General features: G+C 55.5%; 1 protein-coding gene across 5 annotated transcripts in view; it reads left to right on the forward strand.

The window, feature by feature from the left end:
* The window catches only part of COL27A1 (collagen type XXVII alpha 1 chain), a 151534-nt gene continuing 134465 nt past the window's right edge, over positions 3996-21064 (forward strand). For 4 of the 5 annotated variants that reach the window (XR_001918483.1, XM_018052661.1, XM_018052663.1 and 1 more), the window contains exons 1-3: positions 5318-5834; positions 12385-12455; positions 17287-19004. Coding sequence is in view for 4 of the 5 variants with exons in the window: in XM_018052661.1 (XP_017908150.1) it covers positions 5773-5834; positions 12385-12455; positions 17287-19004 (1851 nt within the window). In the remaining variant the exon portion in view is untranslated. Of the gene's footprint in view, positions 4067-5317; positions 5835-12384; positions 12456-17286; positions 19005-21064 lie in introns of those variants that run through there. The other variant, XM_018052662.1, reaches the window with a different exon arrangement.

Consider the following 21064-nt stretch of genomic DNA (forward strand, 5'->3'; position numbering starts at 1 on the left):
TTCCTCCTTTCTTCCTCTCTCCCTTTCTCCTTTCCTCCCTCCCTCCTTTTCTTCCTTCCATCATTTCACTCAGCATCTACGGAGTTCTTCGCATGTGCCAGGCACCGTGCTTCATGCTAGTGTTAGAAACTCAGCATGGCAGCTGCTTACAGCAGGGACCACAGCGTGTATTCACTACGACCCAGCTCAGGATCTGATGCACGGCAGCGTCTCCCAATTGGCTGAGCGACCAGGGGATGAACGACTCTATCATGAGACATGCACTGTCTGTACAAGTCCTCTGGGACGTGCAGAGTGAGCCAGATACGAAAGAAAGGCTCATCACAGTATGCCCAGCAGAGCCGGGCATCGGAAGATTGGGGGCTAATACGTGGCATCCAAGTTCTCCTCCCAGCTCTGTGGCACCAGTGAAATCAGTATGAGTTGAGGCAGGACTTCCTGACTGGTGCTGTCTGTCTGTCTGTCTCCTTGCTCACCTCTTCCAGCAAACTCTGGAGAGAGGAAGCACCCCTGGTACATGATGGGTCCTCTGGAAAGGCCTGGTGGATGAATCGGTGGAGGTTGATAGCAGGGTGGTGTGCAACCCTCTTTCTGCAGGTAGACTTCATATAGCAATTTAGCCAAACACTTATTGAGCCCTGACTAAGTGTCCGTCATTGAGCTACTGAGATCAACAGTTTCTCTCAAGATCAACAGTTTCTGTCAGAGCAATGGGTCCACGGCTGCTCTGCTTGGGCAGGAAGTAAACCATGTGCCTCAAAGTGTTCTCACCAGGCTGGGAATTCCTAGCCTTCTGCCTCGTCCCTCATCTCCTTGGGCCTGCAGGGAGTGTCCGCTCAGTTCCCAGGCTGATCGCCTTCTGCCCCACAGAGACGGCCCCCTTTTGGCTGGCCTGTGAGTGCTTCACCCCTTTTGCAGGGTGGGTGATGGCTCAGTGTCTACGGACCCAACTTTCATCAAGACTGTTTGTGCCCAGTCCCTGGCGTTGTGCCAGGAGCCTACTTGGCAGAAAGACCAGGTGTGAAGGAGCAGCTGAGGCAGGAAATGAGGTCTTCTCTGTAGAGGTCTAATCGGTGTCTGTGCCTCCTCCTTGCAACTGGCCATGAGCTCATGGAAGGCCATGAGCCTCACTTCCCTTCCAGCCCCGGAGAACACAGGGGCCTCAATAATTATTTACTGCACTGGACTGATTGGTGAGCAACGATCTCCCTCTCTCAAGCTCAAGGGGCCACGATGAGGATCACATTCAATGTACCCACTTTACAGATGAGGATAGTGAAGCTCAAAGGGGATGCCATCAATCTTTATGGGCTTCGGGGGAGGTTTCCCATGGGTCTTTGGGGCTTCCCTCAAGGAAGCAAGGCTCCCTAGGGCTCACCACGTCACACTCAGATTTGGGAATAAAATTTGGAAAAACATTGGAACTGAGCCACTGACCTGCTGTCTGACCTTGGAGAAAATACATGCTCTTGCCTGGAAATGTCCTTCTGGCCGGTAAGTTGCACATCATCACCCACATGGCGCCATGGGGAAAACTGGGTGGTTTCTCCTCTTGGGCTCCCCTCAGTCCTTCTGCCTGAAATCTGCTCCCACCCCCTTGGCCCTTTTGTGACTCTTCCACTGGAGTTGTCATCCCCCATGGCTGTAGGTTTATCCAACAGACACTTGGGAGCCAACGCCTACCTCCTCCTGGGAGTCTTCCTTGGTTTCTCTCTATCCCTCAGTCGGCTTGACAATTCAATTCATCTGTATCTCTCTGATGGTATCTACCACATTCTTCTTGTGTTATATTTATGTGAGTTCAGGGGGTTCCCTATGACATGGCAGCACCTGATGTCTCCCATACAGACTCCTTTCGCAGCCCCAAGGTGCTGACCACAATACAAATGTGTGCGTGCCCGGGAAGCAGGAGCAGGTACACATTTCTTTGTCTTCACTCCATAGTGGCAGACCCTCTTCCCCCAACTTTGAACAGGGGTTAGCACATTGGAGGAGTTGTAGCAGTTAAAGAAATTCATTTAAATTATTAATGGTTTGAGCATCTTTTTTATTCTAGGCTTTATGCTGGGTATGGGGTTAGATCTAAGCATGACAATACCACGTGATGTGCACTACAATATGGGCTGGAGGGGGTGGCTTCCCTGGTGGCTCATTGGAGACACAGGTGCAGGAGACACGGGTTCGATCCCTGATCCAGGAAGATCCCACGTGCCACAGGGCGACTAAGTCTGGGGGCAACTACTGAGCCTGTGCTCTGGAGCCCCAGCTACTGAAGCCCATGTGCCCTACAGCTCGTGCTCAGCAACAAGAGACGCCATCTCACCGGAAAGCCGCCGCAGGTAGAGAGTAGCCCCGCTTGCCACAACTAGAGAAAAAGCCTGTGCGGCAAAGAAGACCGAGCACAGCAAAATAAACAAATAAAATAATTTTTTAAAATATGGGTGCAGGGCAGAGCTTTGAGCTTCACCTAAAAGGACAGAGAGTGTGTGAACATGCAGAAAGAGGGTTTAGGGGAGAGAAGAACCTGGGAAGAGACAGCATGGACAAGACTTTGAAACGGGCCAGCTTGTCCAGAGCCTGGGTCCAGGCACCAGAAAGAGGGTGCTCACCAGGCAGAATATGAAGCTGGAGAGGTTGGCAAAGATCTGCTCAGAATCCTTTAAAGGCTAACATTTGAATTATCATGCTCAGCTGCGAAGACAGGAATCAGACAACCCAGGTTCCAATCCCACCTCCATCACTGAACAGCTTAGTGATCTCAGGAAAGTTATTTAACCTTCTGAAAGTTATTCAGAATCTCCATTTTCTCATCTGAAAAACAGAGATAACAGGCCTTTCATAAGTGGTGGCATTTAGAACAGTGCTGCACCAGGCTCAGGGCAGGCATGTGAGCTGCAAGATACTAGCGGAAAGAAAGTCCCCAAAGGAGGGGTATTTGCATACATATAGCTGATGCACTGCTGTACCACAGAAGCTAACACAACATGTAAAGCAACTATACTCCAATAAAAATTAATAAGAAAAGAAAATACTAAGGGACGCCCCAAACCCTTAGTAATGAAATTTTATATCTAAGGGGAGGGGGGTGCCTAAAGGGTAGCAAGAATCGGACACGACTTAGTGGCTAAAAAAAAAAAAAACTCAAGGTACATAACATTTTAATGCAATATTTTAAAAATGTCATACATACACGTCAAAAAATCCACGATGAACAAAACAGCAAAAAATGTAAATAAAGGCCAGCTTAAAGGAGGCAGCTCAAAACACATCAAGGATGATTGGTCTAGGAGTTCTCAGTCTTCAGGAGTCCTGGACTTCTGAAAACCCAAGAACCGGTGGCCCCTTTCCCCCAGAAGAACGCACAAACAGGTACAGTTTGTGCAGATTTGGGGGGTGTTTCTGCACGCCTGGGGCTCGGCCAGGTGGAGGTTAAGAACTCAAGTTCAACGTGGCCATGCGAGGGTGGGTCCACGTGCCATCCAGCCGCCTGCGGTACCGCAGTACCAAGCTGAGCCTCCCTCCTGGCAGCCTCGGGTGCTCTGCCCCCTGCAGGAAGCCTCACACAGCCTTGCTGCTGCTTTTTCTAACTTGCTTGGCTCGCCTTACGCTCCCTCCTCCCCCCACCACCCTCCCCTCCTTCGGCTTGGGACTTTTCCTAAAGTTGCTGAAACCAGACACCTTGCTCGACCGAGCCCGCGTGCAGCCACGGTTTAAAAGGCTGCCTTCAGTGCCCCCTCCCCGCCCCCAGCGGAGACTTCAAAAGGCCCGGCGGGCGCCGCGGCCCCTGCACCTATGAACCGCCCCCCGCACCCGGAGCCCGTGCTGGAGTCCGAGGACGCAGAGCGGCTGAAGTTCGAGCGCAGGCGGACCCGGCGGGTGGCGCAGCCCAGCGCGCCCATGCCCCTCCCGGTGCCGCTGCGCTCCGAGCGCCCGCGCCCAGTTTAGGGAAGGGGACCCCGCACCCCCGCCCCCGCGCCCGCTCCCGGGGCTGCGGGGACCCATGAATACAAATGCCGTTAGGCGCCCGAGGAAGGACCGACCGTCCAGCCTCGCACCTAGGGATCCAGTAAGTGCCCCGGGGTTCCTGGAGCGCTAGGGATACGGGTGTGTGTGTGCGTAAAGATACGCGCGAGTGGGGAGGGGGTGCACGTGCGAGGAGCGAGTGTGTGCCCTCCGCGTGCAATGGGCACTAGCGGAAAGCTCTGTGCAGCTGGGGGTAGAGCGCGACTGTGTGTGCACTTGGGCAACGTTGGGTGTGTGCGCACGTGAAGGTATGTATGAGAAGTATGCACGCGGCTGTGTACGTTGGGAGGATCTGACTAGGCTAGTGTGCATTTACGCGCATGTAAGCACTAATGTGCATGCATCTGCGTGTGTGGAGTCTGGGTGTGCGCTCGATTCCAGACACCCCAGGGTGGGTTCGTGTGAGCCCAGAAGGAGTGCGTGGCTGCGCTTGCATGTGAGTGAGTGTGTGTCTGAACTTGGAGCAAGTGTAGAAATGTGTGGGAATGTGAAAAGCCGTTGGAGGTGGAGGCGGAGGGGCTTCTAATGCCAGGGTTCGGACTGGACCTGGGAGTGTGCGAATTCGCCAGGTGCTTGTGGCGTCTTCAAGGCGTGCATTTCTGCGCTCCGGCGGCGGGGGGTGCGGGGTGGTCTGAGTGAGACCTTGGTCTACGCTGAGGTGGGGAGGTAGGTTAAACTCGCGTTTCTTACCTCGTACAGAGGAGAGAGAGATCTCCTGCTTTGCAGGCAGACACTTTATGGTCTGAGCCACCAGGGAAAATTGGGGAGAGAGGTGACCAGCATTTAAGAAACCCACCCACTACGTGCCCAGGAAAGTCCGTTCTCCAGGATGCTGTGAATCTGAGACGAAAATAGGGGTGTGTGTGTGTGTGTGTGTGTGTGTGTGTGTGTGTGTGTGTGTGTGTGTGTGTGTGGTGGGACACTGGTTGCTGTTTTTATGAGAATCAGGGCTGGTCCCAGATTTATCCCTGGAACTCCTTGGGACCTCGGGTTCCTTTCAGCAGTAGTATGTCCCCTTACCTTCTCTATCTGCCCCCAACTCAGGGACTCCCAGTCTCACAAAGAGGTCCCGAATCTCCGAACTGCGAACATCCTGCTGTACAGTCTTGGCCGACCCTCTCCTTTCTGTGAATCTCAGTTTCCCCATCTTTACAAGGGGGCTGGGGGTGGGGTGTCCCCGCGGGACAGTCGTGGGCGCGCGGAGGCTGTGTCCCCGGCTGTGTCCGGCAGGGGGCAGCAGGGGGCAGCAGAGGGCGGCCCGGCGCGGGGAGGAGAGAAGGTGGAGAGCCACCGCGGGCCGAGACTTTAAATCGCCTTCATTTCCCCCAAATCCTTCCTTTTCCTCTCCTCCCCCAGGCCGGCGGGGAGGCAGCTTCTACCGCCCTCCGCGCGCCCTCGCCCGGCCTTGCTCTGTCTCCGGGGACCGCCAGCAGCCCGCCTCCAAAAGTTTGATCATCTTTTTTTTTTTCTTCTTCTGCTTCTTCTTCCTTTTCGGTGGAAGCAGAAAAGAGCGAGGCAGGGGCGAGCGCGGCGCCGGGACTCCTGGGACCATGGGCCTGGCGCGGGCGCCCGCGGAGCTCCGGCCGCCCTGCCTGCTTGCTCGGGCGCCCCTGGGAGCCGGACTGCGCTGGGGGCGCGGGGGCCGCGCGCTCTGAGCCGGCCTGGCGCGGCGGGGCGGGGGGCTGGCGGCCCCATGGGGCGCGCCCACACTTGCCCCCCGGGCTCGGGAGCATGAAGTAGGGGCCCGCCATGGGAGCGGGATCGGCGCGGGGGACCCGAGGCACAGCGGCGGCGGCGGCGGCGCAAGGGGGGTGAGTACGGGCTCGGGGACGCCCCCTCCCCAGCTTCTGGCGGCTCCAGCCCCGGGGCAGGCTGGGGTTCCCCGCCGCGCGGGACGCTTCCAGCGGAACGTCAGCTTCCTGCCCCTTCCTGCGCCCCTGCAGGGCTGGCCGCCAAGGGTTAACGCGGGCAGCGCCCCCGGCCCGGAGAGGGTTGGCGAGCCGAGCGCTGCCCGCCCTGCCCCGCCTGGCGCGGCGGCCGGATCGCGTTGGGGCGGGGGCTGAGCTGGGGAGGGTCGCTGCAGAGCCCGCCCCGGGGTAGAGATTGAGGGCTGGGGGTGGCGCCTGGAGCGGTGGGCGGGGGAGAGGAGGGGGCTCTTTGGATGCTTGGGGGAGGAGGGGTCTCCGTGTTCCAGTTGGGTGTCCACAGGTCCTCAGCCTGTAAGTCTCGGTTTCTGTCTGTTCTTGGGAAACCGTCTGCAGATTTCCAAGACTCCTGCTTCTGTCTCGGTGTCTGTGTGTCTTTGCACGTCCCCTGTTTCTGGAAATCGCCGCGTGTGTGTCAGTCTGTTTGGGTCTGTGTGTCTCGGCGCTTCCTTGCTAGGGGAGGGGCGGGAGGGGGGCGGTGGGAGTGGGGGTGGTCCTGAGTTGCTGTTGCTTTCCCGTCATGTGTGTTAGAAAAAGTGAGAACCAGCATGTCAGGGCAGAAAGGGCCCGGGGAGATGACTAATTCGAACCCCTCTTGGCACAGATGTGAGCCCCCGCGGGCCCCTGAGGGCCAGGGAATCTGGTTGCCACCCTGCGGAGTAGGAGTTGTAAAGAGTGGGCGTGTGCAGGAGCATGTGCGTGGGTGTGTGTGGGAGTGAGCAGGCGGGGAGCAGCCCCTCCGGCCCCGCGGACTGGGCTTCATGCTCACCGCCTGCCTGGAGAAGCAGAGAACTTGCTCCCTGCCCATCCTGCCCCCAGGAGCAGGGACTGTTCCCAAGAGGCTAGTCTGGGTTGCAGCTCCGCCCTGCCTCACCGGGTCCTGCCCCCTCTGCGCTGGGATCAGGGGGGCGATGCCGCCCCCTTTCTTTCCCATGTCTTGGAAAAAGCTGGCTGGCTGAGATTCTCCCACACTCCCCCCCTCCCACCGCAATGCATGCACACACACATACACACACACACCCCCCATTACCACCACCACCACCAGTAAGCGCACTGCTGACTCATTTTCTCCAGAAGACCCTGTGCCAGGGCAGATGCCAGCGGTTGGGTAGAAAAGCGGTGCCAGGAGAGCACCCCACAGTGGGGCCCAAGCTTTAGGCAAGTGGGCAGTCACGTGGCTCTGAGGCCCAGCCTCTGCCTCCCTTGCTGGTGCAGCGCCCCAGATGCTACGCCCTCGGGTCTCCTAGCTTTGCTCTTCTGCACCTTCCAGATCAGGTTCCAGGACACTGTTATGGAGCATCCCTGGCTTCTCTTTGCTTCTCCATCCTCCCTGTCCTCAGAGCACTCCCCCCCTTCCTTATGCTTCCATAAGCCTACTGTACCCCACCCCCCCACCCCCCAGGCTCAATCTGGTAGCCATCAGCAACCCTGGTGTTGCATTGGTGGGGACCCTGCCCTCCACATGTAACCCCCTGTCTGTCCCTCTCTGAGCACACTCTACCTGTTACTTTATTGGCATATTCTCTTCCTCCCTCTCTGTGTTTCAGGGACCCTCTTGATACCCCAAAACCTGCCCGACCCACGAAATGCCATTTCAGTTGATGGTGGAAACGGAAGCAAAACATAAACTCACACCCATGAGCCGGGAGAGCATGGCAGTCAGGCCGTGTGAATCCCTGCCTCTGTTCTGCAAGCTGGGGCGGGCGCCTTGCCTTTCTGCTTCTCCTTTTTCTTGCCCCCAAACAGGCATCTTCATTTCCAGCAAGCAGGGTTTGGTGAGGATTAGTGGGGCTGTGCTTGTAAAAGGCTTTTAGAGCAGGGCCTGGCATATAGTAAGTGCTCAATAAACGGCAGCTGCTATTTGTATCATTATTCACTTCATCTTGAATGGATGTGTGAGTCAGCTGGAAAATTCTGGGCTGCATCCTGTCCAGACAGATGACCTGTCTGTGTTCCCATAGAAGAGGTGTAAGGTGCGAAGAAGGCCTGGGCGTGGCTGTCTGGGCACATAGGGCCTGGCCAACCCATGGAGGCAGGTGGGACAGGTCCACCCCTCTTCTCTTTTCTGTGGTCCTTTGGCCAGCATCCTTCCCAGCTCACTCCATGGGCGCAGAGCCAAGCCCAGAGACCATGGGTCCACTTGGCCTCATGTTTCTATGCCCCGGGTCTTAGCTTGAGCACTCAGTGGATGTTCAGACTGGTATCAGTCCCTGAAGTTCCCCTGTGTTCTTGGGTAGCAAGGATGGAGGAAGAAACCATGCAAGCCAGCTGCAGGTTCTGGCAGCCTCGTGCTCCAGGAGTAACCGCTTTGGGTGTACTGGCAGAGGGCTTTTTTGCAGGAGAGAGGAACACCTGGGTTCCCTTTTTGGAGGGCTTGGTGGCCAGGCTGTGTCTCCAAGGTCAGGCTCCCGAACTCATGGCTTCCGTTCCGGCCGCCTTCTGCTGTCTCTGGCCCCTGTGCCCTGGTCTTCCCGACATTCTGGAGCCCTGGCTTCACTGAGCCAAGGCCCACGAGTCAGCGGTGAAAACAGAAGTCTGGAAGAACAAAGCTCTGAGCCAGCGCAGGCACTAAACGTTATTAGCAGTAGCCTAAATAGGATTGGAACGGGAGCAAAAGAATCGGCAGGGCCTCCCTCTGGGAGCCAACTTTCCAGGCCTGGAGCTTACTTAGATGGCTGTTGGCTCCCTAGGCTGCATCTCTGTTCCGGTTGGTGAAGGCTGGGACTCTGGTCTCTGGCAAGTAGGAAGTCCCTGTAAGTCTTTGATTTCTTCTTGGGATGAGTCAAGCGAAAATGGTCTGCTAAGTAGTAGAATCAGATGATGTGGGTCACTGGCATGCTGTGTGGCTTTGGGCAAGTTGCTTCCCCTCTCTGGGCTCCAGTGGCCCATCTCTACAAAGGGGATGAGACTAGAATCTGACCTCGAAATGATCTCAGAGGACCTTCTCCCACTCTATGAAGTGAAGTGGAAGTCGCACAGTCGTGTCCGACTCGTCACAACCCCACGGACTATATAGTCCATGGAACTCTCCAGGCCAGAATCCTGGAATGGGTAGCTGTTCCCTTCTCTAGGGGATCTTCCCAACCCAGGGATCGAACCCAGGTCTGCCACATTGCAGGCGGATTCTCTACCAGCTGAGCCACCAGGAAAGCCCACTTTATTCGCACTCTACACTCCCTTGCTATACTTTGGCAGTTTCTGGGTCAAGTGCACAAGGAATCCAGGTCTGAGAGGGTCAGTTGCATTTGTTGAGGTGAATGAAAGGGAGACAAATATTTTTTTAAATAGCTCTTTCAGGGCTGAAATTCTCGAGTGAGAAACCATGGTGTTAGGAAGCTTAATTGAAGGGGGTAGTCTGATCCCATCTCTCCTGGGAGTCTTCTTTCTCCTGGGATTACAACTATTGCCTCTGAATTTATCCTTTTATTCTCTACAGGGTAGTCACCTTGGCATAACTCCAGCAGGAGAAATTGACCAAGAAGGATGTGCGTGGTTCTTATACCCTCTCTTCTCCACCTGACCTGTCTTTATCAGCTTGGGGAGCATCCTAAGAAGGGTGGATGTGACGACACAGGGAGAGACTCAAGGAGTGAGGGCTGGTGCCTGGAAAAGGCTGAGAGAAGAGGAGACAGAAAGGAAATGAAAGAGAAACTAGTGAGGTTGCAGGAACCCTGCAGAGCCAGGAGCACTGTCTTCTGAGGAGGTCTTCTCAGGAGAAATGAGTTCCCTGGTCCTCTAGTTTCAGGGACTGCTGATCAACAGAAAGGGCAGTTGATTTCTTTATTGCAGAACTTCTCAGAGCCTTTGATATGCGGTTGTGCTTTGGAACTACCAAGACTAGGATGTAGGAGATGGCTCTTCCTCAGTAGATCTGGCCAGTTTCCTGGAGTAGCTACCTGGTGGGTATGGGAAAAAGTACCTAGTCCCCAGAGTCTGCCCACGGTGACCTTGAGAAAGTACCTGCCCTCCCTAAGGCTAAGTTTTTGTCAAATCAAAAAGAGCTACCTCTTATTGCTTGTCATAGCTGATGGGGCTACCATTTACTCCAAGTAGGCAGGTCATGCCAGGAGGGTCAGCCTCTACCCATCTCCCCAACTCAGGACAGCTAGGCACTGACCTTTTGTTATTGCTGATGGTAAGCTGGAGGCAGGGAGGACAGGTCCCACGTAAAAAGCATTCTCACAGCAGTGGCAGCAGATTGGAGAAGAGAAGGAAGGGAGAAAGGGTTATCCAGGAGCATCCTTGGAAAAAGTCAGAGGTGGGGTGGGCCTAGTGGCAGGAAGTCTTTGAGAAGAAACTTTTTAAAGTCCAGAGTCCTATAGTTCCAGATGACATTCATTTCTTCTGTAAAAATACACTGAACATTTACTACATGCCTGCCAGGTGCTGGGAATCCAAGACAGACGTGGGCCCTGCCCTTCAGGGACTTGAGTTGGAAAATGAGACAGGAAGATAGACAGACACACATGGGATACCTGGGGAGGTACATGCAGCAGACTGTGGGAAATGACATCCTGGCTAGACTCTAACCCACGAGTGGGAGCTGATCAGGCAAAAGAGTGGAGTCCAGAGCCCTTGAGACCAGCTTGTGCTGAGGCCCAGAAGCTGAAGGCTTTCAAGGCACCGCCATCAGCGTCTGAGTGCTGTTTCAGCTAGCTGCATGTAATTCCCAACTGAACATGGCTTAAGCAGTAAGGGACTCATTACCTCCTATGTCAAGAGGTCCAAAGGAAAAGCCGTCATAGGATTGGCCAGTTTAGCATCTCAAGTGTCATCAGACACCCACCGTTTTTCCTTTCTGGCATTCTCACATGTTCACGTGGCTTGTTACCTCATGTTCACAAAACGGCTGCAGCAGCAAGTCTTCACTCAACAGCATTCAAAGGCTAGAAGAAAGCCCTTACTGTGTTCCTTTGAAATGCTTTCTTCGAGGTCCTGACAGACATTCCTGACATCTCATTGGCCACATTTGCGTCATATATGCAGGCCTAAACCAGTCACTGGCATGGCAAATTCCCAAGATGGACTTAGATCTACCCAGAGTCATCCAATTTCCTTTGAAGTTCCTGAACAAGCAAGAAGAGGGGGGAGGCTATGGGTAGGTAACCACCAGTGCCTTCCACATTGTCTAGGTCAGGATTACCATTGATGCTAATTACAATTAAATTGGAGGATTTGCTATTAAATCACAGAGTGTGAGCTTGTTTTCCAAGGCCTCCAGGGAGCTAGGAAGAACCTGGGGCTCCCGACATCTACTCTGGCAGATGGGTTTCCTGGATTACACAATTCCCCAGAAGCACATCATCCTAGCCTTCCTCTTGGAAATGGATCCTGGGCCAGCGTGTCCCAGCCTTTGCCCTCACCACCCGCCTGGCGGGGTTCTTTCTGCCTGCCTCCTGGCTGGCCGGCTCTGGCCACGTGCCGCCCTCCCCTTTGCCTGCCTGGGGATCAGATGCCCCAGTGGCTTCGGGTGTCACCAGTGGCTGCTCCCACAGGAAGGTGAAATCAGATCACTGCCTCTGCCCATCTTGGCAGGAGCCCCTGAGCAGAGCATTAACCCTTCTGGGACCCAGCTTGCAAGGGCAGCAGGGTTGGTCTGAGAAACACTTCTGTGGCTGGCAGCAGTCCGAGCCCTTGACATGCATGAGCTCATTTAATCCTCACGCCTGGCTTACAAGATAGGGAACGTCAGCTGAATTGCAGAGAAGGAGACAGGCTCAGGGAGGCTGAGGGACTCATCCAGGGTCATACAGCTGGTATGCAATGGGGCCAGGTTTGCACCTGGGTCGGGGGGGCCTGACTCCCCATCATCTCCTCTTCTCTCCTCCCTCTTCCATTTTCTGTGAGCATGAAGCTAGTAGGCAGCTTCCTTAATGTGCAGTGGTCCTGGCTAAACGGTCGTCTCCCACCCCTGGCCCTGAGTCTGGAGACTGAGTTCTTCTCTTTCCTGCCCTTTGAAGATACCTGTCATTTAAGCAGACCCCTCTGGTCTTCCTGCTGACCTTTCCTCCCTGGCTCTGCTGCCTATTGGGTCTCAAGATCCTGAGGCCATAATGCAGATGGGGAGACTGAGGTCCAGAGACAGGGAGGGGCAGGGGCTGGTCTTTTGTGGCCCAGGGCATCAGTGGCAGATTTTGATCTGGACCCCGAGTCTCCAGGGCAGGGCTTCCTGCCTGTGACCTTGATTCACTGATCTGTAAAAAGCGAGATTGTATTTGTACTATGTAAGCAGTTCCTTTTTCAGAAGGCTGTGCCTGGACCCCAGGAGTATGGGCTGGTCCAATGGAGTCCTAGAGTCTGCACCTCACCTCCCACCTCCCCTGGGCAGGACCGGGGTGGGACTGGGGCTGGAGGATTCCCTCCCAACTCCCCGGCCGGATCTGGATGTGAGGGGTGGAAGCTGATGCCGCATCTGCTTGTGTCTCCTGGTCTCTAGGGGGTTTCTCTTCACCTGGATCTTAGTCTCGCTCGCCTGTCACCTGGCCTCCACCCAAGGAGCTCCTGAAGGTAACTGTCTCTTCTCTTTGTCCGCGGGGAGACAAAGCAGGACGGAAGGGATCTGGGAACGCAGGGGTAGGAGACATTGGTGCCCCTAATGGGGAACTCAGTACCTCGATTTTCTCATCAGTAGAGTGGAGCCAATCATTAACGAATTCGCTCCAGCCTTGAAAGCATCCCGTTTGATGTTTTGTGAGGGTAGGAAGCGCTCAGTGCAGAAATGTAGAGAGGCGATGCTTTTGTTCCTCTCCAAGGCAGAATGTAAGTTACACTAGGTCAGTAAGCCTCAGTTGTCCCCCTTTGTCTGATGGGTACCCCAAGAAGGGCTGACAAGAGGCATGAAGGACTCCAGCATCCTGGCCTACTCCTGTGATCTGCACTCCCCTTCCCGTGAGATGCTGCTTTTCCCTGCTGTCCCTGAGGATCTGTCCAGGGGGCCCCGGACGGCGGGGGGCCGGGGGGACTGGCTACATAGCTACCCATGGAAACTGAAACCTCTCCCACATCTGTTTGTCAAGCAGCCACAATGCCTCTTAAAATAGCAGCCCCTCCCCCTCCTCCACGCCCGGCCCGTGTGCTGGGACAGGCACCCGGGCACTCCCAGAGCCCCTGTGGCCTGACCTGGCTGCTGGCAGGGATTGGGCCCCTGGGAGGGGAGGGATGTGCCCGGAAGAGACTTCTGCCGCAAATGTCATATTTTCCAAGCTTGCTATTTCCCCCACAAAGTAGGTGAACAGCTGTCCAGAGTCCTGAGTCAGGCACTGGGAAGGGGGGTAGGGGGCAGAGAGGCTGGGGCAGTGAAGCCAGGTTTATATAATAAAGGGATCTTGCTGTGGCCAGCTGGCCGGGTCCCTCCATCTCGGCGTTGGGCTGAATTCATTCCCAGGTCCCCCAGCTCCTCTCCTCTGATGGGATCCTTCCTGCTTGCGTCTCTAGCCTGCCTTCAAGCAGTCAAGGGGCTCCAGCGCAGGAAGGCACAGTGATGAAGGAAGGGCCTGGGGCCAAGCAGCCTGGGTTTCAAGCCCAGCTGTGCCTCTGATTATAATAAGCTGTGTGACCCTGGGCAAGTTATTGGGTTGGCCAAAAAGTTCATTCATTATGGGGGCCCAAATGAACCTTTGGCCAACCCAACACTATATATGGCTCAGCTTTCTCACCCTCTTATCCGAAAGAGGGGGGATGACAGACAGTACTTGCTTCATAGATGATGGAGAGAGTCAAGAGTTAATGCTTGTAAAGCACTTGGTACATAGTAAATGCTCAATAAACATTAGTTCTTCCTCTTATTGTTGATTATATATTTACCTGTGAAGTTGGGGCAAGAGTGGTCCTTCTGTGTCTCCGTGGAGCCCGCAGTGATCAAAGGTTCCTGGAGGCTTAGTGGTGACCACCTCTGCCAGCTCCAGGTGGCTGAGTTGGGAGGACTTGGCCCCTGAACTGCAGCGAGTGTGGGGGAGGCCTGGGGACTGCCTGGTGGCAGCTTTAGAGCCCACCTGGAGAGGGTGATAAAGGGAGCCTCCTTGGTGCCCCTGGGCCTGGCCAGTTGTCATCTTCCCAGGGGCAGCTCAAGGGGCTATAAGTGGTAGGGTGCAGAGAGAGAGGTCTGCAGGGCTGGGAGCTTTTCGGTCCCAGGTGAGGTGGGGCGCGGAGAGAGGAGAGGTGGCTTTCTGCCCTTCTGAGAAGCTCCTCCCTTTTAAGTTGTTTATAGTGAGAAGTGTTTTGTGATAGTAAGCGGCTTTCTGTGATTAAGTGTATAAAAGATGCTGCTACTCAGAGAATCCTTAAATGGTGGCTTGTTTTAGCTTAGGACCTGGGGACAGACAGAGGTGGGAGAAAGGAGGAATTTGAAGGGAAGTAAAGGCCCTTGGGTCCTAGAGAGGAATAAGAGCCTTCAAGCCTGAAACAGCAGCCTGTAGCTACAGTGTTTGGAACATTCTTAGGACTCTGACCACCTCCAGGTCTGGTTCCCCTTGTCTTACAGGCAGGGAGACTGGCTTGGCGATGGGAGATGGGCTGGGCGGGGGAGGGCAGTGCGGGAAGAAACTTAATCAGAAGCACAGAGTGCAGGGGTGGGTGAGGATCAAGAGGAAGACCACCTTATCATCTCCCAGGGCCCTGATGATGTCAGCACTCTTTGTAGCCTCATCTTACAGCGGAGGAATGGAGGCTCAGAGTCCAGACCTACAGGTGGTCTTGTCCGGCTCTAAAGTCCAGCCTTCTGTTTGCAAAGCCTGCTATGGAGCCATTATGCTGCCATGCTGCCAGCGCCCAGGTTCTGAGTTTCTCCCAGCCCATTTATCTCTCTGTCCATCCATCTCACAGCAGTCAGCCTAGGGTCTATGAAGAGCTGGCTGCATTCAGCCCAGCACACGCCCTTTACTCTAGGTGATGAGGGAGAGAGCATTCCACATTTAGGGGTCAGGATACTCAGCTCAGGGGAGGGGGTCTATGGGCCTTTCCCAGAGCCCAGTTCCAGATGGAGTCTGTCCTTTCCTGCTGAGATGGGGCTGCCGAGCAGGCGTCTACAGGTGCTGGCAGCTCAGCTGACTGAAGGAGGTTGAATGACCCGATGAGAGGCAAGGTCAGGAAACCTTTCCATAAACACCCTGGAAACCCTCTTTTTGCTCTGGCAAGCTCTTGCCAGTGTAATTACCAGGCGGATGTGACCTGGCCAGACCACGGTCAGTTGTCCAAACCCTTTGCCAGAGGACAGAGGTTACAAGAATGCCTTGATTACTTCCTCTGCTCTCTCCAAAGCCACACGGGGAAGAGGGGGGGTCACTGGAAATGTCCTCTGCCTTCTGTGTAGACAGCGGCTCCCCCGGTCTGCTCTAGCAGACTAGGGTTCCTGAAGATGGTGGAACTAGTCCAGTCCCCTGGACATCCTTACCGAGCTCTGGTGCCATGAACATTCCTGTTGGTCCCTCACTTATGGGACTGCTTCCCGGAGGAGATGGCTTTTGAGGCAGAGAAAGGGGGAAACACGCCACATTGCTGCTACTGCTACTAAGTCGCTTCAGTCGTGTCCGACTCTGCGACCCCATGGACTGCAGCCTACCAGGCTCCTCCATCCAACACGCCACATTGGGCAGTCTCTAATACTGTTAGCTCTAGCATTTGGTGATTATCATTATTTTTCATATCAATAGCTATCCTTCAAACATGCTTATTTTGTGCCAGGCCTCTTTTTCCCCCCAAGTGCATTAGCTCATTTAATCTTCACCACGTCCTTCTGAGTTTTGGTACTACTGTTATCCCATCTAAAAGACGGGAAAACTGAGGCACTGAAGTCACAACCCTAGTAAGTGGTGGAGCTAGGATTTGAACTCAGGAAGTTTGGCTTCAGTGTCTGTGTTTTTAGCCGCTCACAGGTGGCCCTTAACTTATAATGATTCAGTTTATGATTTTTTGACTTAATGATGGTGCAAAAGTGAAACTGTACTTGGGGTGTTTGACTTTGATCTTTTTGGTCTTCTCCTGGGCTAGCGATATGCAGTATGATTGTCTCTTGTACACCAGGCAGCAGCAGCCACAGCTCCCAGTTGACCATAGGATCACAGAGGGAAACAACCCATACACTTAAACCGTTCTGAACCAGCACGATCGTTCTGTGTCTCAGTTTTAGTATGTGTGTGTGAGATAGTTGCTCAGTCACGTCCAACTCTTTGCGACCACATGGACTATAGCCCGCCAGGCTCTTCTGTCCATGGGATTCTCCAGGCAAGAATACTGGAGTGGGTTGCCATTCCCTTCTCCAGGGGATCTTCCTGATCCAGGGGTCAAACCTGGGTCTTCTGCACTGTAGGCAGATTCTTTACCATCTGAGCCACCAGAGAAGCCCTGTTTTTAGTATAGCCTCAATATATTATATGAGATATTCAGCACTTTGTTGTAAAATAGGCTTTGTATGGGGGCTTCCCTGATAGCTCAGTTGGTAAAGAATTCACCTGCAGTTCACCCAGGTTCGATTCCTAGGTTGGGAAGATCTTCTGGAGAAGGCATAGGCTACCCGCTCCAGTATTCTTGGGCTTCCCTTGTGGCTCAGCTGGTAGAGAATTTGCCCAAAGCGGGAGACCTGGGCTCCATCCCTGGGTTGGGAATATCTTCTGGAGAAGGGAAGGTCTACCCGCTCCAATATTCTGGCCTGGAGAATTCCATGGACTGTATAGTCCATGGGGTCACAAAGAGTTGGATATGACTAGGCAACTTTCACTTTCAGGCTTTGTGTGAGATGATTTAGCCTAACGGTAAGTGTTCTGAGTTTAAGGTAGGCTAGGCTAAACTGTGGAGAAGGCAATGGCACCCCACTCCAGTATTCTTGCCTGGAAAATCCCATGGACAGAGGAGCCTGGTGGGCTGCAGTCCATGGGGTCGCTAAGGGTTGGACACGACTGAGCGACTTCACTTTCACCTTTCACTTTCATGCATTGGAGAAGGAAATGGCAACCCACTCCAGTGTTCTTGCCTGGAGAATCTCAGGGACGAGGGAGCCTGGTGGGCTGCCGTCTATGGGGTCACATAGAGTCGGACACGACTGAAGTAACTTAGCAGCAGCAGTAGTAGCAGGCTAAACTGTGATGCTCACTAGGGTAGGTATATTAAGTGCATCTTTGACTTAGGGTGTGACATTTGTTGTATGGGGCTGTAACTGCATTGGACGTGATGGACGGTCTGTATATACACAGGATCACACAGCCCAGCAAGGGGCGGGTTCCAGCTCTGCTCTGTCAGTCACAGCCGAGGGGCGGCAAGCAGCAGTGGGTGGGCTGTCCTCACTGTCGCTGTGGCCGGAAGCAGGCCCTGATCGTGCCCTCTCTCCCCTCCTGCCCTCCCTCTCCAGATGTGGACGTCCTCCAGCGGCTGGGCCTCAGCTGGACAAAGGCGGCGGGCGGCCGGAGCCCCCCACCCCCAGGGGTCATCCCCTTCCAGACGGGCTTCATCTTCACTCAGCGGGCCCGGCTCCAGGCTCCCACGGCCGCCGTCGTCCCCACCGCCCTGGGCACGGAGCTGGCGCTGGTGCTCAGCCTCTGCTCCCACCGGGTGAACCATGCCTTCCTCTTCGCCGTCCGCAGCCGGAAGCGCAAGCTGCAGCTGGGCCTGCAGTTCCTCCCCGGCAAGACTGTGGTCCACCTGGGGCCCCGGCGTTCTGTGGCCTTCGACCTCGATGTCCACGACGGGCGCTGGCACCACCTGGCCCTGGAGCTCCACGGCCGCACGGTCACCCTGGTGACAGCCTGTGGGCAGCGCCGGGTGCCCGTCTCGCTGCCTTTCCACAGGGACCCAGCGCTCGACCCTGATGGCTTGTTCCTCTTTGGGAAGATGAGCCCGCATGCAGTCCAGTTCGAGGGGGCCCTGTGCCAGTTCAGTATCTACCCCGTGGCGCAGGTCGCTCACAATTACTGTACCCACCTGAGAAAGCAGTGTGGACAGGCTGACACCTACCGGCCCCAGCTGGGACCCTTCTTCCCCCGAGACTCTGGCACACCCCTCGTCTTCCAGACCGACCTCGCCCGGTTGGGCCTGGAGAATCTGACCACTGCCACGCCGGCCCTGGAGTCACGGCCGGCAGGCAGGGGGCCTGGGGTGACTGTGGGGCCTGCCGTGCCCATCAGGCCCATGAGGACTAGCACCACACGCCCGCCCCAGCCCATCGCATCCCATCCAGCCTGGACCCCCCTGCCCCCAGCCAAGCTATCAGCCAGTGAAGGGCCTCCTCCCGTGTCCCCAGTCTCTCCCACCAGCTCCCCTAGACCTGTCCAGCCACTGCAGAAGAACACAGCCACCAAGACCTCCAAAAGGCACCCCGCCACACCTTCAGCCCTTTCTCCTTCAATTGCCCCCGTCAGAAGCCCCCGCCCCACCCAGAAGACAGCTCCGCCTGCCTTCACAAAGCCAGCCCCACCCACCAAGAAGCCGGTGCTACCTACTTCCCAGCCCATTCCTGCCAAAGTCTCCCGTCCCACAGTGAAGCCGATCCAGAGGAACCCCGGCATGCCCAGACTCCTGCCACCCAGAGCCCGGCCCCTACCTCCAGCTGCTGCCTCCTCTAAAAGGCCTCTGCCCCCAGTGGTCCAGGCTGAGGCCAAGATGAGTAGTCATGCCAGTGTGCCGGCTCCTGCCCGCACCAGCACACACAGACCTCCCCCAGCCACAGTCCTGCCCCCGTCACCTGTCCCCAGTCCTAGCCCTCCCAGGACCGCTCGGCCAAGGGCCACAGCAATGCCTCCCACCTTTGCTCCTGGTTCAGCCTCCACTGGAAGCAAGAAACCCACTGGATCAGAAGCCACAAAGAAAGCCAGACCCCGGAAGCCCGTCCCGCTCAGATCCGGGAAGGCAGCCCGGGATGTCCCGCTGAACGATCCGACAAGGGGGTCCAACCCCAGACAGCCCCGGGCCAGGCAGCAGACCACCCTGGCCCCAGCCCTGGCCCCAGCGCGATTCCTGTCCTCCAGCCCTCAACCCATCAGTACTGGCTATTCGTTCTTCCACCTGGTGGGACCCACACCTTTCCTGCTGCTGATGGGACCTCCGGGACCCAAGGGAGACTGTGGTTTGCCGGTAAGAGTTGGTGGGTGTGTGTTCTGCTTGGAGCTTGAGTGGCTGATAGGGGCGGCTGGGCGGTTGCCCTTGATCAGGGCAGAGGAAGAGAAGCTAGACCGAAGAGCTGGTTATGGGCAGAGCCTTGACTTGAACCCGGGCCCCCCCATGCCTCCATCTCTCCCATATTCATTATTGTACATCCTGCCTCAGATCTGTGGTCCTCTGGGATGATCTTGGGTCTGGTGGCCCCGTCCAGGTAAGAGCAGCTCTGGGCTTTGGTTGGCCCAAGCCCCAGGTGACTGTTCGCTAACATAACTGTAAAGGTTGAGTGGGTGAAGAAAAACCACGCACTGACTGGCCCCTGGTCCCGCAGTCCCCAAAGGCCAGCTCTCTGACTCCTGGACCAGAGCTCCTCCAGCCTCCTGGCTTGTCCGCAAGTTTCAGGCGAAGGTTATCCATGGGTAGTCCTGAATATGTTTTGTTTGGCACATGCAACATTGTTTAAAAATATTTAATAAGTGATTAATAGTTTTTGAATGTTAGAGATTTCTTATAATAGGGTGACCAGCTTTTCTTGGAAGAAGGGAGAGAGGCAGTGGCCCACGGGCTGTGGCTGGGTTGTGGCTGCTTCCTTGGACAGGACAAGCCCGCTCTTGTCTGTACTCATCCACACATCTCTTGATTGGTCTTCCAACACAGTCCTTTCATCTCGTTTCTCTTACCTGCTCGGCTCTTGTAAGACGTTTGATTTGTGGACCCTGGTAGAGGAGTTTGGGGTAAGAAGGGTCAGGGTGAGCGCAAACAATCAGGGAAAGAGAAAGAACATTCTGCATGCAGGACAGCGTCTTGGGGTTGATGCCTCCAGCGTGCCTGGGATTGTCTCCAGGGGCAACGACCTTTCTGCAGCTGGAGGCCAATTCCTCCGGTGGGGGCGACTGATGAGATGGAGTTTCCAGAAAGCTCGGGCCTCCGCTCTGTTCTCCTGCCTTGAAGATGACCACCGCGTGGGTTCCTCCTTCCCGGGGCCGAGTCTCCCACCAGGCCCTGGGCTTGGGGTTAGGCTCCCCGCAATGTGGAGGCACTGGTAGATGCTGGGAATTCCCAGGCCTTACAAACACATTTAATGAGTTTTAATAATCATGAGGAATAATATTTATTCAGTCTGTCTCCAAGGGGACTGAGAGCCCGTTTTTATTATAACCGTATTGTAGAACTTATGGAAACTGTATGCATTGCTTTGCAATTATGTCAACATTCTGTTCAGGTCCCGCATTCTGAAATTGGCAGGGTAGGGTGCGGGGAGCTGAGGGAAGCAGGCTTCTCCCCGCTCCAGGCTACCCAATCCTACTCAGGCGCCAGCTACCTTTGGCCTGTGACAGCTCAGCCTCCCAAGCTGAGCCTCCCAAGCTGTGGGGCTGCCAGCCTCGCTGGCTGTGAGGTTGAAAGGGGGTGAATTGGCCCCCTCTGACAGAGGAGGGTGAAGTGTAGGGTCTCCACCCTGCCGAGTGGAGTTCGCCAACCCTGTCCCCCAGGGCTGTGTGTGATGTAGAGTGAGAGAGGCCGTGGACCAGCCTGCAGAGCTGGAGCAGGAGCAGGTTCCCAGGGTGTAGACTCTGCCTCGGGCCTTCCGGCTGCCTGAGCTGTGGACTCTTCTCCCGGAGTTCAGTGATGCAGGTCAGCAGGAGGTGAGGCCTCTTGCCAGAACTGGTCTGGAACTCCTCCCACCCTGATCAAAGAAGGTGCTGGAGTTGACCTGTTCAGTGGATGGGTGCTTAGGGATCATTCAATTCACCCTTGCCATTGTGCAGGTGGGGAGCCTAGAGACTGGGTCCAGAAAGGGCCGGGATTCACTCAGAAGCCACACAGCACGTTGGAGGCCGAGCTGAAGTTTATGCTCCGGCTCCAGACCACAAGATCAGCGCGTTCCAATCTACCCCTTAAGTGTCCACTCTGAGATGCTAGGACTCAGGGCTTAGAGGCCAGGGGCTTGAGAGAGGGAGGCCCTGTCCTTGATCTGAAGTGAAGTGTTCAGTGGCTAGAACATCTTCTGTTTCTATACCTAGCACATTCATGAGTTA

Source organism: Capra hircus, chromosome 8 (assembly GCF_001704415.2).
Source record: "Capra hircus breed San Clemente chromosome 8, ASM170441v1, whole genome shotgun sequence".
NCBI classification, from domain to species: domain Eukaryota; kingdom Metazoa; phylum Chordata; class Mammalia; order Artiodactyla; family Bovidae; genus Capra; species Capra hircus.